Raw genomic sequence first — 10,270 nt, forward strand, 5'->3', positions numbered from 1 at the left:
CAGAGGACCGCGCCCCGGGCCTGGGGCGAGTCCCCTTGTGCAGGGAGCTGGGGAGGGCCTGGCCCTGCGGGGTCCGAGGCCACCTGGGCCGCAGATGTCCCCCATTTCCGGGAGGACCTGACACCACAGTATCAAAAGTGTCACCTCGCCTTCCCCTGCAAAGGGAGCTGATCCGCGGCCGAGAGGCCTGGCCCGAAGCCTCCTCTTACCTCGTGGTCTCCGCCGCCTGCAGGAGGGAGCGGGACGAGGGCCGGCCTGGAAGGGGCGGCGGGGACAATTCGATCCGATCTGAGCAATGCCCCTCCCCTCTGCGTTGCCTCCCACCCCCATGCCCCGCGCAGGTGCCCGACCACTGAAGGAAAGTGGAAAGCGGGAGGCCCAGGCAGTGGCTACCTGCAAGTACTTGACTGAGCCCCCAATGTGTGCTTTGAGGAAAACAGAATAAGGCAATGACGGTGGGCTGGGCGTGGTGGCTCACTCCTATAATCCCACCAATTTGGAGGCTAAGGTGGGAGGATCAATTGAGCCGCAGAGTTTGAGACCAGCCTGGGCAACATAGCAGGACCCCATCTCTACAAAAAATAAATTACCCAGGCATGGTAGTGCGTCTCAGTGAAAAAAGGGGAAAAAAAAAACAGAAGGTGGGTGCTGGGGCAGGGGTGGGTCCTACTTTGGCTAGGGTGATCAGGGAAGGCTCCCCTGAGGAAGTGACTTATATTTTTTGTGTTAAATGTATTATTCATACCTAAAAGTGTTTAAATTGTCTCGGTACATTGAATGTCATGAAGATATGGTAAAATAAAGTCTATGTACAGCAGAAAGACTAACAATAAAGATCCCTCCCTGCCTAGGAAACAGATCATTACCAAAATTCTAGAAGCTTCATGCGCAGCTTGTTCTTGCCTCCCCTCCTCACCAGCCACTCTTCAGATTTTTGTACCAAACATTTCCTTGCAGCCAGCATAGTGGCTCACCTCTGTAATCCCAGCACTTTGGCAGGCTGAGTCCGGGAGTTCCATGCTGCAGTGAGCTGTGATCGTGCCACTGCACTCCAGCGTGGGTGACAGAGCAAGACCCTGTCTCAAAAACAGAACAAAAAAAAACTTCCTTGCTTTTCTTTCTAATTCTACAACCCCCACATACATCCCTAAATAATATAGGGTTTCATTTGCCTGCTTCAGAGCCTCATATAAATCCAAATAACTATGCATTTGTTTGTGACCTCTGCTGGACATTGTGTTTTTGAGATTTATCCCTGTTGCTGCATGGAGTTGTAGTTCATTTTTATTGCTGCATAGTATTCTATTACAGGACCGCACCATGATTCCTTAATCCAGTCTACTGTTTATAAACATTTGTGCTGTATCCAGTTTTGTTTTTGCTTTTGCTTTTTTTGCTATTAGGAAAGAGGATGCAATGAATATCCTTTTTCTGGGGGGAGGGTTTGGGCTGGACAGCAGTTCTTCACCTTGCTTGGTTGCTCATTATAATCCCCAGGGGAGGTTTTTAAAATGCTGATGCCAGAGGCCCCACCCAGACTAATTAAATCAATATGTGGGTGGGGGTGGGGGTGGGGTGGGCCGAGGCTTAGGTGTGTTAATCCTTCCCTGTGGGGATCTAATGTGCTGCCAGAGCTGAGAACCCCTGGGATGCAGTTGGTTTGAGGACAGACTTGTCAACTGCAGCCCCTGGGATGCAGTTGGCTTGAGGACAGACAGGGAGAGGAGTCACCTGTTGCTAGCTGATGCCAAACTTTCCCAAAGTGACTCTGCCCACAGACACTCTCGCCAGCTCTCACCTCCTCATCAACTCTTGATCGTGACCAAATTTTTCCTTGTTGTCCTTCTGATGGGCGTGAAATGGCAGCTCACTGTGGCTTGAAATTGCCATTTCTCTCTTTACTAAACAAGGCTGAGCAGTTGGTAAAGTTGCTGCTGAAACAAAGAATGAAAGGAAGCCAGTGTGAAGATCTAGGAGCAAAAGACGTAGGGGAGAGGAGGAGCAGCAGGTGCCAAGGTGGGAAAGGTCTGGGATGTTGGAGGAACAGAAGGAAGGGTGGGGGAGGGATCCTTGTTCATGGGGGAGGGAGAGAGGCTCAAGCCAAGGTCAGCCGGGGTCAGAGCAGCGGGGCCGAGTTGGCCGAGGAAAGGACTTTGGCTTTTACTCTGAGACAGGCGCATGGGAGGGTTTGAGCAGAGGAGGGGGTGCTCTGGCCTCACTCTGGCTTCGAGCAGAGGATCCTGATTGGAGCTAAATTGACACGGGAAGGAGAGTATTCCGCCTAATAACTGCTTCCTGCCTCTGTCCTCCACCCTACTCCCCACTCTCCAGCTAGAAACAGGGGAAGACGATTTTGTTCACGGCTGTTACATCCGGCACCAAGTGACCAAAACAGACAGTAGTTCTGCCCTTCATGTTGTTGCTGGCGGTGGTGTGGGGTGCTTATAGGTTTTTCTAGTCTTCCTTCACAGGTGCAAACAAGAACGATGAGACCTGTGAGGTTTATTTCAGCGCTACCCCGGGGCCTGGTATGCCTCCCAGGGAAGCTGGGGTGGGGGTGCAGCTGCCCCTCACCTGGGCCCACCCCACATGCATTCAGTCAGGGCCCCTACGGAGCCGTGTTAGAGTCCTTTAGACACAGGATCGAGGATCTTCACAGGGCTGAAGAGACACGCTCGGCCCATCCCTTCTTTCTCCCGCCGGCCTACAAGGATCTTTTTCTACGAAACTCTAACCAGGTCCCTCCTCAGCTGAAAATCCTTCGGTGGCTCCCCAGTGCCTTTGAGGCAAAGTCCAAACTCCTACGAGGCCCTGGGGCACGGCACATCTGACCCCTCGGGGCCTGCCCACCCCACGCCATCCCTGGGAGCTGCTCTGTAGGAGTTACTCTGAAGCAGTTGCCACTTCTTCCCTCGGGCCTTTTCCCTTGATAATTCTTCACTTCCTCTGGGAAGTCACCCCGACCCCCTGTCAGGTGACCCGCCTCTTAACAGTCGCCGCGTCCCGTCTCACCCCCGCCAAAGCACACTTCCCTTTGCATTGTAATTGTCTGTTGACTTCGTCTGTCTCCCCCACTGGACCGGAGCTACCCTTCGGGAGAGGCCCTGAATGTCCTGTCCGGGGCTGTGCCCTGCCCCAGGTACAGCTGGGCCCTCCGCAAACACTGGCTAAGGGAAGGAACGGGCGCTCTTCGCTAGCTGGGCCAGGCTGCTTTGCAAAAAGGTCGTAGCATTTCACGCCGCCAGGAGCCACGTGCGGTGTCCGTTTCCTCGCTTCCTCCCCAGCAATGTGCATTTCCCTCGTCAATGCCACGCTCTCCAGGCGCCAGCCGGGCGGAGGAAATTTCCGCCCCCTCCCAAGCCCGAGGCGGAGGCGGGCGTCGGAAGGGCAGGTGTCCAGGCCAGCGCGCAGCGCCAGGGGGCGTCAGAAGCGCTCTGACCACGGGGCGCTGAGCGGGTGGGCGCGCGGCGTCGTGGCGGGGTCCCACCTCGCAGGGGCCTCGCTTCGCTCGACGTCCCGCCCCGGACAGTCCCAGCATCAGGGACGACCCGCGCTGCGCCCGCGAACTCCGCCTCGGAGGAGCCCCCGCCCGAGCTCCCAGCGCCACGCGGCTCGAGCCCGGCCAGCCCCCGGCGCACCTGCTCGGGGAGTGGCCTTCGGCGGAGAGGGGCCTCCGATTGGCGCGGAGGTGACAAAGGGGCGTGGCAGATGAGGCCCCTCCCCTCCCGGCAGCTTGGAGTATTTAAGAGAGTTGGCGGCGCGGCTGCGCTCATTGCGCCGCGGACCGGCCTTGTGAGTGGTATCTCTGCGCTACTCCTGCGCGACTCGGCGACCCCCCCCCCCCCCCCGCCCAGTGCCTCGGCCACCATGCCGCGCTCTTTCCTCGTCAGGAAGCCCTCCGACCCCAATCGGAAGCCTAACTACAGCGAGCTGCAGGACTCTAATCCAGGTGTGTTGGAGGGGTGCTGAGCTCCAGGAGGTTTGAGGGAGACAGGCGAAGGCTGCGTGGGGGCCACCTGAGGGAGGCGGCCTGTCTGAGCCAGGATCGAGTCACAGGGTGTTTTGTGGAGCATTGCGGGTTCGGGAAACCGGGCAGGTGGGTCCCCAGTCCCGGGGATCGGTCTGGGTGGTTGGGGGAGTGCTGTGTAGAGAGCAGGGGTCTTGCGCTTGGGTGGCCTTTGTAGCAGGCGAGAGGCGGAGGAGCTCCGCGAGAGTGGGAGAGGAGGCCTGTGTCAGGAAGGCCCTCTGGACGCTGCTGGGGAGAGTCCGGAGTCCAGAGGGTTGAGGGAAGGGGTGGGGAGACGAGATGTGTGTGAGGAGGGGGATTGGGGCAGGGTGGTGGCTCCAGGGCTGGGGTGATGGGGTTCTGGCCTCAGGCTGGGGACTTGGGACTTAGGAGAGGGAGATCTGGAAATGACCCCCTTCAACTGGGGGTCCTACCTGTGAGAGACTCAGATCGGGTGACCTGGGCGAGGAGGGCAGGAACCTGGTCTGTCCTGTGGATCATTTTTTTGATCTAAGTATGTGTTGAAAATCAGCCCCACCCAGCCCCTGGCCAGCGGTGGGCTCATGTTTGTTGATTGAGAATGATTTAATTAACGCCTGACTCTGCTTTTTCTCCCTCAGAGTTTACCTTCCAGCAGCCGTACGACCAGGCCCACCTGCTGGCAGCCATCCCACCTCCAGAGATCCTCAACCCCACCGCCTCGCTGCCAATGCTCATCTGGGACTCTGTCCTGGCACCCCAAGCCCAGCCAATTGCCTGGGCCTCCCTTCGGCCCCAGGAGAGTCCCAGGGTGGCAGAGCTGACCTCCCTGTCGGATGAGGACAGTGGGAAAGGCTCCCAGCCTCCCAGCCCACCCTCACCGGCTACTTCGTCCTTCTCCTCTACTTCAGCCTCTTCCTTGGAGACTGAGGCCTATGCTGCCTTCCCAGGCTTGGGCCAAGTGCCCAAGCAGCTGGCCCAGCTCTCTGAGGCCAAGGATCTCCAGTCTCGAAAGGCCTTCAACTGCAAATACTGCAACAAGGAATACCTCAGCCTGGGTGCTCTCAAGATGCACATCCGAAGCCACACGCTGCCCTGCGTCTGCGGAACCTGCGGGAAGGCCTTCTCCAGGCCCTGGCTGCTACAAGGCCATGTCCGGACCCACACTGGTAAGTGCCCCTCCAGGCACTCCCCACCGTTGCTTTCTGTGGCAGCTTTTGTGAATCTGGACTTGCTGTTCTCATTCGCAAAGTTGTGGACACTGAGGCCCCAAGTCTCCTAACTTCTAGCTCAAGTTCAGGGGCCTGACTCTCTGGAAATGTTTGGCAGAAACGTTCCTTTATCAGCTAAGCAGATGGGCAAAGCAGACACCTTCCCAATCCCTGCAGCTTGTTTCTCAGCCAAATGGGTTGGAGCTGGATATCGGAAAGGTGCAACCAACACCTTGCTGTGGGGGCCACCCACCCAGCCCCACCCTTTCCTGGTCCGCCCCCTCCCTAGCCAGACAGGATGTTGTCAGACCCCCCACCTGGCTCTGAATCCTTTGAGAACTTTCTCAAAGCTTAGGCTGATGTTTCACTTCTGTGAGCCTCATTTTCTCTATCTTTCAGATGGGCATGAGAACAGCTTGTGGGGTTTCTGTACAGGCTAAATGCAGGAATGCATATGGGAATCACCTGGCAAAGTGCCGGGTACCTGCTAAACTGTCACAAAAATGGTTCCTTGACATTTGCTCTGCTCCCCTGCTGTGTGACTTTGGGCAAGCAACTTAACCTCTCTGAGACTCAGGGGAGAATTATGATGGCATATGTTTTAGAGAGTGGCTGTAAAGGTGGCTTATCACTTTAGAGTAATTTTATTATACCCGAATAGTTCTCAGGTCGGCTTCCCCACCCCCACACAGTCCTAGCACACAGACCAGGAAACAGCAATTTTGGGGCAGAAAACACAATCACGTCTTTCGAAAATTTACTAAATATGTAGAAAACTTTCTGGACATGGAGAAAAGGTAGAACTTTTTAGAACTTGAACGGTGGTAGCCACTGTGCCTGGAGCTGTTCTTTGGAGAGTGACAGTTGAGGGAGAAGATTTCACAGGGTTCAAGCTGGCCAGGTTCTACCATTCTTGGCCCGGCGCCTGACCTCTGAGCGGTGAGGGTCAGTGAGGTAACTGGGAGGACTGGCATTTCACGGGCTTTATTGGCATCTTATTCGACTAAGGCTACCCATTTCTTTTCCTTCCTGCACCAGTAGCCCTGATTTTAACATGTAAAGGTCCAACTGCTGGCCTCCCCGTGCCTGCCCAGCTCACAGGGCTCTATTGTGGGAGATTTGACCCCTCAGGATGCTGCTCTCCTGCCTGCCTCTCTAGCCTCCCGTCCGGACATTATTTTAATGTAAAGGCATGGCTGAGGCACAGAAATCCCCTTGAAAAGTATCATTGCGGTCCTCATTGACTCCCATTGTGTGCCTTAATGGTGGGCCCAGTAGGTGGGGGCTGGGAGGGATGGAGCAGGTGCATGGGGCAGGGGTGCCCAGCACCTGTTCCAGTCGCAGCTGCTGGTGCACTGCGTGGCAGGCCTCTTTAATCCGGGGGTATCACATATACAGTGCCCCCCTCGGCGCCCTTTGTCCCCGCCGGCCTGGTGCCGATTTCACACTTGCCAGGAGTACCATGAAGGCGTCTGGGGGGTGAGGGATCTGAGGAGTGGGGGTCTGTGCCCCCTGCATATGCGCGCAGCCCCCGCCCCCAGCCCATCACGTCCTAGAATGTCTCCTTCCCCTGTTGCTTGGATTTGTGTCTCATCACACTTAGAGCCCTTACTGTGCAGGAGGTAGTGCTGGGGACTTCACCAACAGCCCTGGAAAGGGAGCGCAGGTGCCATTGTAACCCCAGTCTTACAAATGGACTCCAGCCCCTTTTCCAGATCTCCAGAGTCAGCCCTTAGTTCACAAGGGTGAACTTACCCTTCTCATTCACATGAAGACTTAGAATGCAATCAGCAAACCCTTCAGGCCTGGCATGGGGAGGCTGCTGAGTAATGGCAGAGTGGAGTAGTGCTCAGGCACCCCTCCCCCAGTCCTCTATGTCCCCCACCCTTTGGAGTGGCGAGTTTCCATTTCTGCCCTATGAGAGTGAGTCCAGCTCTCAGGTGCTCCATAAGTCCCTATTGAATGCATGGGTCTCATTGGAATCATTCTCTGGACTCCCTCCTACCCTGGTAACTCAGTGTAGCACCCTAGGCACCCAGAGGTGATGGAATGAATTCACTCTCAGCTCTTAAATTCCATCCAGCGCTGGGATTTCACAGGCAGGCCCTGGCCTTGCGGTCATGTCAGACTGGGCGTGAGGGGATTGGAGAATTGCATATTTTTTAAAGAAACTATTCAGTATTATAGAGTAGTGTCTAGCACATAGTAGGACATCAATAGATTTTTTAAAAAATTATAGACAGGGTCTTGCTTTATTGCCTAGGCTTGTCTCAAACTCCTGGCTTCAAGCAATCCTCCTGCCTCACTCGGCCTCCCAGAGTGATGGGATTACAGGCGTGAGCCACCACACCCGGCTTCAATAGATTTTTGTTGAATGAGTTACTGTTATGACCTTTGATGTGGAAAATGCTGCATCCCCCAGAAAAAAACAAAACAGCATTATTGGTGTTTTTGGAACTGTAGCCTTTTGGTTGGAGCAGGGATTATTACAAGGCATGAGTGAGAGGCAGACTCCTCTGAGGCCTTTTTAATTTTTAAAGCAGACTTAATTATTCTCTAAGGGCTTATTGAGGACTTACTGGGTACCCAGCTCCATATGCAAGACTTTTTCCGACACAGCCTTGGCCAGGCAGATGGTGTGTCAGAGGCACAGGTTTCTGTAGCCTCTTCGGTGTTAGAAAGGGGCCCAGGCCCTGGGCTGGGGCTTAGAATGGACTCAAAGAAGGCCCCTGCCCTTATGGGACTCAGCCTGATTGGAGAACAGACAAGGAGATTTGGGATTACAGCATGGGAGGTGGGGTAGTGAGGAAAGCTGGCTGCTGGCCGGGCCCCAGGAGTGGCCTAACCAGCTTGGAGGTGGGGGTGGGGAGGCCTCTTAAGGCTGACTCTGGCTTTGGCCCCGGACAAGTGACAGTAGGACGAATCAGTAAAGATGTTCGGTCATCGCTGACCACTTCGCACGTCTCTATGGGATGTGGATGAGTACTGTGCCCTACCTTCTGTCACCAACCCCTATGAGTAGGGGATGGATAGCTCCATTTTACAGGTGGAAAAATGGAGGACTCAGAGAAGCCAGACAACTTGCCCAGAGTTGCACAGTGGGAAGCAGCAGAGCTCTGTCAGGTCCCGGCCTTTGGACCCTGGCTGCGTGTTTGAGGCCTGGCTTTCCTGGGATTGTGGGATTCTTTCAGGGTTTAGGGTATGCGGGGAGGGATTCCCATCACTACCATCTGTTGTCCCACGGCTCACTCGGCCTTTCTGGCATTCTCTCCCCAGGCGAGAAGCCCTTCTCCTGTCCCCACTGCAGTCGCGCCTTCGCTGACCGCTCCAACCTGCGGGCTCACCTCCAGACCCACTCGGATGTCAAGAAGTACCAATGCCAGGCGTGTGCTCGGACCTTCTCCCGAATGTCCCTGCTCCACAAGCACCAAGAGTCTGGCTGCTCAGGATGTCCCCGCTGACCCTTGAGGCTCCCTCTTCCTCTCCATACCTGCCCCCTGCCCGACAGCCTTCCCCCAATCCAGCAGGAAGGACTGACCCCACGTCCTTCTCACTGCCATGGAATTCCCTCCTGAGTGCCCCACTTCTGGCTGCATCAGCCCCACAGGACCTTGAAGACCATTTTCTGGTTCTGTTTCCTCTGCCTGGGTCCCTCAGTGGGCTCTGGAGGAGGACTTCCCGTGGCCTTTTCTGTGGAGAGAGGGCAGCTGGCAGCCCCAGCCCCCGGGGGATTCCTGAGCTGGCCTTTCTGCGTGGGTTTTTGTATCCAGAGCTGTTTGGATACAGCTGCTTTGAGCTACGGGACAAAGGCTGACAGACTCACTGGGAAGCTCCCACCCCACTCAGGGGACCCCACTCCCCTCACACACACATCCCCACAAGGAACCCTCAGGCCACCCTCCACGAGGTGTGACTAACTATGCAATAATCCACCCCCAGGTGCAGCCCTGGGCCCTGCGGAGGCGGTGGCAGACTAGAGTCTGAGATGCCCCAAGCCCGGGCAGCTATTTCAGCCTTCTGTTTGGCGGGGTGGCACCTGTTTCCCGGGCAATTTAACAGTGTCTCAAAAGGGACTGTGAGTAATGGCTGTCACTTGTCGGGGGCCCAAGTGGGGTGCTCTGGTCTGACCGATGTGTCTCCCAGAACTATTTTGGGGGCCCGACAGGTGGGCCTGGGAGGAAGATGTTTACATTTTTAAAGGTACACTGGTATTTATATTTCAAACATTTTGTATCAAGGAAACGTTTTGTATAGTTATATGTACAGTTTATTGATATTCAATAAAGCAGTTAATTTATATATTAAAAAGAGTCTGGTGTAATAGAGGAGTGGGTATTTTAAAAGGTCTTTGGTAAGGGAGGAGGAGACAGGAATTCCTGAAGCTTAGATATTTCTGACGCAGCCTTAAATGTTGTCCTTGGAAACATCGCAGGGCTTTGGAGTCCTGGGTGTTCTGTCTGCTGGTGTTTGGGTGAGCCAGCAGCATCTATACGAGCTCTTCACTGTACACTGGCTCTTGTTTACTTTCTCATTCTTGAATTTGGAAACTAATTTGGCCCACGGGGTACAAAGCTGGCTTCCTGGGTCTTACCAACTAGGCAGGCTGCAAATCTCTGCCCCAGCACTGCAGGTCTTTCGGGGCCGCTTCCCCCAGATGCGAGTGGAATGTGACCAAGGAGACAGAGGATGTCCTTCCTGTTTCCAAGGGCTCCCGGCCCCCTCGGGCCTCCTTGTCAGTCCCACACCTCCGTCTTGCTGCTGGGTACCAAATGGCCTTTGATGCAAGGAAATTGGCTGGCTGGAGCCAGGAGGGTGAGAAGCCAGGCCAAAGGGTAGGGGTCACTCAGCTTCCTGCTCCGAGGACTGCGGGACGGTCAGCTTGCGTCCTGGGCTAGGGTAATTCACTCCCCGCCAGCCGGGCCAATGGTGGTGACCTCACCACTGGGGGCCTCCTGGGGCCAGGAGAAAATGAGTGTCCTTTTTGAACACAAAAGGTGCTGGAGGTGCCAGTTTCCTGCGAGGAGCTGAGGCGTCCCAGAACTTCGGAGCCCCGGAGTCAGGCTGGGGGTGGGGG

General features: G+C 55.5%; 1 protein-coding gene across 1 annotated transcript; it reads left to right on the forward strand.

The window, feature by feature from the left end:
• The first annotated feature begins 3,764 nt into the window (after positions 1-3,764).
• SNAI1 (snail family transcriptional repressor 1) lies at positions 3,765-9,504 on the forward strand. Its single transcript, XM_010383846.2, has 3 exons — positions 3,765-3,949; positions 4,627-5,154; positions 8,473-9,504. The coding sequence occupies exons 1-3, from the start codon at positions 3,868-3,870 to the stop codon at positions 8,655-8,657; spliced, it is 795 nt and encodes a 264-aa protein (XP_010382148.1). The 5' UTR covers positions 3,765-3,867; the 3' UTR covers positions 8,658-9,504.
• The last annotated feature ends 766 nt before the right edge of the window (positions 9,505-10,270 follow it).

Source organism: Rhinopithecus roxellana, chromosome 13, assembly GCF_007565055.1.
Source record: "Rhinopithecus roxellana isolate Shanxi Qingling chromosome 13, ASM756505v1, whole genome shotgun sequence".
In the NCBI taxonomy this organism is placed as follows: domain Eukaryota; kingdom Metazoa; phylum Chordata; class Mammalia; order Primates; family Cercopithecidae; genus Rhinopithecus; species Rhinopithecus roxellana.

Coding starts and splice junctions, on each gene's coding strand:
- SNAI1 (XM_010383846.2), top strand. CDS start 3,868: ATGCCGCGCTCTTTCCTCGTCAGGAAGCCCTCCGACCCCAATCGGAAG. Junction 3,950..4,626: donor GCTGCAGGACTCTAATCCAG/GTGTGTTGGAGG, acceptor TTTCTCCCTCAG/AGTTTACCTTCCAGCAGCCG. Junction 5,155..8,472: donor CCATGTCCGGACCCACACTG/GTAAGTGCCCCT, acceptor TTCTCTCCCCAG/GCGAGAAGCCCTTCTCCTGT.